General features: G+C 28.9%; 2 protein-coding genes across 2 annotated transcripts; one reads left to right on the top strand and one right to left on the bottom strand.

Annotated features, from left to right (window-relative positions):
* Positions 1-986: 986 nt before the first annotated feature.
* On the bottom strand, positions 987-4796 carry LOC112593356. The gene is made up of 3 exons (XM_025337742.1): positions 4709-4796; positions 4396-4600; positions 987-1098 (listed from the first exon to the last, which is right to left on the bottom strand). Exons 1-3 carry the CDS (start codon positions 4794-4796, stop codon positions 987-989), a joined length of 405 nt encoding a protein of 134 aa, XP_025193527.1.
* Positions 1335-1756, top strand: LOC112593357. The gene is made up of 2 exons (XM_025337743.1): positions 1335-1420; positions 1519-1756. The coding sequence occupies exons 1-2, from the start codon at positions 1335-1337 to the stop codon at positions 1754-1756; spliced, it is 324 nt and encodes a 107-aa protein (XP_025193528.1).
* Positions 4797-5915: the final 1119 nt, after the last annotated feature.

Here is a 5915-nt window from a genome sequence, read left to right as displayed (position 1 = left end):
AATATTCCCGTTCTATTAACATATCTCATCAAAATGTAAATTGCTCTTTATTTGATAGCATCAGTTGTAGTGTCTTGATGACAGAAATAAATTAGATTTTATATCACGCAAATCTTTTAACGATCTATTTCGCTAATATATAACATTTTATTCTGACTTTTCAGATAAAAGGTCAACGTGCTACACTTTTAGTATTAATTTTTGCAATGTGCATTAAAGGTATGATATTTTCCCAATAACAGCAATGCAACTGAACGAAGCGGCTACCAGAAAATAATTGTTTGGCTTCCATATGAATTAAAGTTCGCTACGCCACTGCTTCGAATACAAATTATTAAAACAATATTAATTCAAGTGATAATACAATAAAATTATTAGGTATCTCGTAAAAACAATTATATTTAAATATTTTATATGAGTAGCAAAAAATTTAATTTAAAATTACAGTCAATTATAAAAATAAGAAAAAAAATAAAAATAAAAATAAATAGGTTTGTATATATATATTAGGATGTTCCTTAGCTATAGATGATGAAAAAAAAATAGCAACATTTTTTTGGGCTCACCCCCTAAAAACGTGTGTATGCATATAATAATGAATTACGAAAAATTTTGAGGCAATCAAACTAGGTTAACCCGTGCCGAATTGTTCCTAAAGTTTGAATTAATTCAGTTTTTGAATATTTATGAGAATTTTTTATATTTTTTTAAATATTTTGCAAATCGTTGAGTAAATCGAAATCATTTATATAATATGTTTTAAATAGTACAAAATTGTCTATAAATTATGTCTTAACAAGATTTTAATACCGTCTACTGTTCATGAGATATATTGACTTAAATGTATAAAAATACCGTATTCTCAAAATTTTTACTGTTAAAACTATATAAACATTAAATATATTATTATTAATGGTAAATATTCATCAGAGTTAATGTATTATGAAATATTTTTATTTATTGAAGTATATAATTAACGATTTAAATTAATATAATTTTTTTAATGTTTCCTTTTTACAATTTGGATACATTTGTCTGTGTTCTTGAACACATTGTAATACATATGGTTTTTGTTCTTCGTTGACTGTTAAAGGTCCGCTCAAACTGAAGCGGTAGCGGTGGCGGTAACTTCAGCGGTATTTATCGCTTTTTAAATACCGCTGATCTAACCAAACCGGAGAGCGAAATATTTCGCCGAAAGTTACTAGTCGACATTGTGACACCCATGCGCGTACATGTATTTTAGTAATTATTATATTTTTATTTATTAATATTAATATTTTAAAGTACAAAACAACAAATTGCTATATTTTTTTTTTAATTTTTACTATACCATGGATATATATTATGAAAACTCAAGTTCAGATGAAGAAGATTTATTACTGTTAGCAGCTGTAATGGATGACGAAGAACAAAAAAGGTACCATATGCTTATAATATTTACAATTGTTTTTAAATTTGGTTTGGGCTGTTACAATAACATATAATAAAAAAAACCATGTAATATTTAATTTTTAGACGTAAAAGACGAAAATGGGTTCATGAAATTAATAACCAAAGAGAAAGTTTAGGTGAATTTAATCATTTAATGCCTCAATTACGAAATGATGCAAAACGTTTTTTTATTTATTTTCGAATGACATCAAATTGTTTTGATGAAATTTTAAATTTTATTAATGAAGATATACGTAAAGAAACAACTCATTTTCGTGTGCCAATACCTCCACCAGAACGTCTCGCTATTGCTTTAAGGTAGGTAATAATATATAAATTATAAATACTACAATAATATTATATTATAATATATAAAATGTTTAGTGTGTATATCTAATTATTAGAAAATATAGTCATACTATTTAAAACAAAAAAAAATATTAAATTTTATATAGATACATGTTCCTTTTTTACACTCGTCGATTTGAATAAATAAAAAATAAAATTGACTATAACTGATAGTACATTGCATCCAAATTGTCAGCACTATCATAATTTCTGATAATCGACGACGTCGGACTAGTTGGAGTCACTGATGGCATGCTATAGTGAGACGACTGAGACGAAGATGATGTTGTTGTGTCTTCATCGATTTGTTCCAACTCTAGTTCCCCGATCAATTTAGCTATTTTGTTTTTAGCTATTGCTTGCCGTCTAGCTGAAAAAGTTTTTATAGTTTTTGCGTGGCCCATCATTAATAGTTCAATACCATCCATAGCATTATGCGAGGTTTTGCTTTTGTTTTGAAAGTGCTCTAATACTTTGTCAATATTGGAACATTGCGAATCATTTCCAATATTTTTTTGACTTAGATCTCTGAACTTTTTACGAGGATTTTTAGGAGACCCAGAAAGTACAACTTCGTTTTGTTCAAAAGTAGATGCGGTGCAATTTAACAAATCGTTAGTATCATTATCTTGGTCTTGAGCAGGTTCGTGGACGTTGGATATAGTTCTTTCAGTTTGAAAAAAAAAAATTACGATTAATTTATATTCAAATAAAAATAATAAAATAGTTAATTACTCGGCAAAACTCATATGTTCTTTCAAATATTCCATATGAGACGCCCACTGCCACTTTTTATAAGCAGAGAGGTTTTTATTTTTGGTCCCATTTACACTTTGGCCCGTAGATGTTTTGTTAGCTCTCAAATGCTTTTGATACGTATCACGTAGGTTTTTCCACTTCGATTTTAATACATCTCCTAAAAAAGTATTTTATTATTATTATATATTTATAATTATCTATTATTTTATTATTATTTACAGATTTTTTGCAACGGGTGATTCATATAAGACAATTGGTCATAGTTATAGGGTAGGATTTACAACAGTAGGTCAAATCGTCATAGAGGTATGTGAAGCTATTATTAAACACATGGGTCCTATATATATGCCGGAACCTACTGAGGAAATTTGGACAAAATCAGCGCTAGGTTTTTTTGAAAAATGGCAATTTCCTAATTGTATTGGAAGTGTAGATGGGAAACACGTAACAATTAAATGTCCTAATAATAGTGGAACAAGAAACTTTTGTTATTTAAAAAAATTTTCAGTCGTATTAATGGCAATTGTGGACCCAGACTATAAGTTTATTTGTATAGATGTCGGTGGATATGGACGAAACTCTGACGGGGGAATATTGGAAGAATCTATTATGGGTAAACGATTAGAAGCTGGAATGTTGAATGTACCTGAAGATAAACCTTTGCCCGGTAAAGTTGAAAAATCGCCTATGGTTATTATAGGCGATGAAGCGTTTTCATTAAAAACTTATCTAATGAAACCATTTCCTAGACGACAATCACGAAATGATAGAAAAAAGGATACTTACAATTATAGATTATGCCGGGCACGAAGAGTAGTAGAGAATGCATTTGGAATTTTAGCGAAGAAATGGAGGGTATTTGAGAGGCCAATGGAAATGCAAGAAACAACTGTAAAAAAGGTTATTATGGCAACATGTATACTACATAATTATTTGAGAGTCCAAAATTGTAATATATACGACAATGAGCTTGAAGCCGATGAAGAACCGTTTTTACTACGGAATAACATTGCAAATAATCCTAGAAGGTGTACAATTGAAGCTTTTCGAGTGCGAGAATGTTTTGTTGAGTATTTTAATGATGAATAAATAATGATTCATTTTTTTATCATAACTAATATTTATAACTATTATTATAATGACTTGTATTTTTATAGATTAATTTTATTTTACTTACCGCTTTCACCGTTCATTTTAACACTTATTTCGTGATCCCAAATATAATCTTTTTTTCTCGTATCCTTGAATTCTGGAAGTGTCATATTATATATTATGGGATATTCTTTAACAATAGCTATTAACTGTTCAACTTTATTGGTCATTTTTATTAAATAATTATTTATAATATAATATTTATTTATTTATAATTATTATTATTTATTATAATTTTTATAATAAATTTTAAACAAGACAATCGTTCATACATTCAAACACCACGACGTTAGATTCAACTGCAATGATACGTACGATGAATAGATATGTGTTTGAATGTAAAGTCAAAATATATCATACAATGTAATGATAATCTTTCTATAGATATTAATATATTAATAATAAAATGTAGATAACTTATAATGATAACTATAATATAATATAACTATATAACTATATAATATATAATATAACTTATAATGTAGATAACTAGTTGGGAATTTACAACTGATTATCGTAGCGGTAAGCGAAAAATATAGTGTCTGCAGCGAAAAATAAAAATATCGCGCTCAATCTTGCGGTAATATTTTCGCCGCGGTATTAATTTCGCGATAGTGAGTGCGTTCGTATTAAAACGTATGGACATTAAATTTCGCTGCCGCTACCGCCACCGCTACCGCTTCGGTTTGAGCGGACCTTAACGCTTCATTAAATTCTGCCATTAATTTCACGCCCCTCTCAGCTGTATCATTGACTATTTTTAGAGATTTTATTAATTCTTTGCCATTAACAAAACTGATATGGTTATCCCACGATTTAGGATCGTATTGTAAAAAACTTGTATCGATACCAAATCTGGTGAATAGTTTTAAGCTATTTTCTGAAATAAATTTATCAATATTCATTTCTGTAAAATATAAAAAATAATTTCAAAAATAAATTGTATTAGTTTGTATTATTATTATTATTATTATTTACTTTCTATTAATGTCATTATTTTAAATAATGTACTCACCATTAAATTTTTCATCTATCTGATATGGTTGAAGTGTAAGTCGTTTAGTCGAATTAATGGATGATTTTTTCTTAAGAGCTTCTACCATTAAATGTTTTGTTTCAAAAGGTATCGATTCGTCGAAAAACGATAGGGCAGCAGCTTCTTCAGATAAATACCACAAGTGATTACATATTTTTTTGATAGCGGCTGTAGAGATTTGACTATCAACTATTTCGTAGGATTTTAAAGATTTAATAAATTGTAAATCTAGGTTTGGAGCTTTTATTGGCAATGTACAAGTAAACCACGCTTTGACATAAAATGTAACAATGAAAATACAAACTTCCCCAATTGCTTTTTTCTCAGTGGTAGATATATGATACTGATGCCTAAATATAAATATTTTCAAGCAATAGATTGCTCGAGCCATCCATCGAGCTTGATGCATTGCACCCGGTGGATGAATTTTAGTTTTTTTTTCAAAATTTCCACCAATAAATATTAGTACCAATTCTAAAAACTCAATGTAATCATCGCGAGAATTTTTTATTTCTAATTGACTTCGTACAAAATTAATAATATCTTCTCTAATATTTGCTATGGCACTACTACAATATTGATCTTCTAATCCACTTATAAATTTACTAGAATCAATATCAATCCATTTTTTTTGAAAATTTTTGAATAATGGAATACATGGGCTCGTAGTTACTTGTGGTATTTTAGTTTCAAAAACACTTCTTAACACCAACTCGTATATGTGGTGTCTGCATGGGAGGTAGAGTAAATCTTTGTCTAATTTTTGTTCAATACGAATACATGCTCCATTCAAACAGCCTGTATTTGATGAAGTAGTATCACAACATAAACCTTGCACAACATCTAATAAACCCCATTCATCTAAAGCATTATATACAGCGGTCGCTTGTTCTTCACCGGTTGACCTCTGAAGTATTGGAACTCCGATGATTTGTTCAATATTTTTACTAGTTACAATAATTGGAAGTCGTTCAACTGTTGTATTTTTTACGTGGACATTAGGTAATAATTTTCCATCCCAGTGAACTATAACATAACTTGGGCGAGATTCTTGAAACCGTGATTTTATCATTTTAGCACGTTCACAACGGTGCATTTCTCGTGCTCTATGAATAGAAGTTGAATTAATTATATAATCATCGTTGTCGAATCCTAATGCTTCTAATGTTGCTTGTAAAACGTAAAC

This window comes from Melanaphis sacchari, unplaced genomic scaffold (assembly GCF_002803265.2).
Source record: "Melanaphis sacchari strain LSU unplaced genomic scaffold, SCAv2.0 Contig2000_pilon_pilon, whole genome shotgun sequence".
Lineage (NCBI taxonomy): Eukaryota > Metazoa > Arthropoda > Insecta > Hemiptera > Aphididae > Melanaphis > Melanaphis sacchari.
This window is presented reverse-complemented; position numbering and strand designations above follow the sequence as displayed.

Bases quoted from the DNA above. Each gene is read 5' to 3' on its own strand.
- LOC112593357 (XM_025337743.1), top strand. From the start codon at position 1,335: ATGGATATATATTATGAAAACTCAAGTTCAGATGAAGAAGATTTATTA. The intron at 1,421-1,518 runs GTACCATATGCT...TTTAATTTTTAG, and splicing joins GATGACGAAGAACAAAAAAG to ACGTAAAAGACGAAAATGGG.
- LOC112593356 (XM_025337742.1), bottom strand. From the start codon at position 4,796: ATGGTAGAAGCTCTTAAGAAAAAATCATCCATTAATTCGACTAAACGA. The intron at 4,601-4,708 runs GTGAGTACATTA...TATATTTTACAG, and splicing joins GATAGATGAAAAATTTAATG to AAATGAATATTGATAAATTT. The intron at 1,099-4,395 runs GTTAAGGTCCGC...CTTCAGTTTGAG, and splicing joins ATGGCAGAATTTAATGAAGC to CGGACCTTTAACAGTCAACG.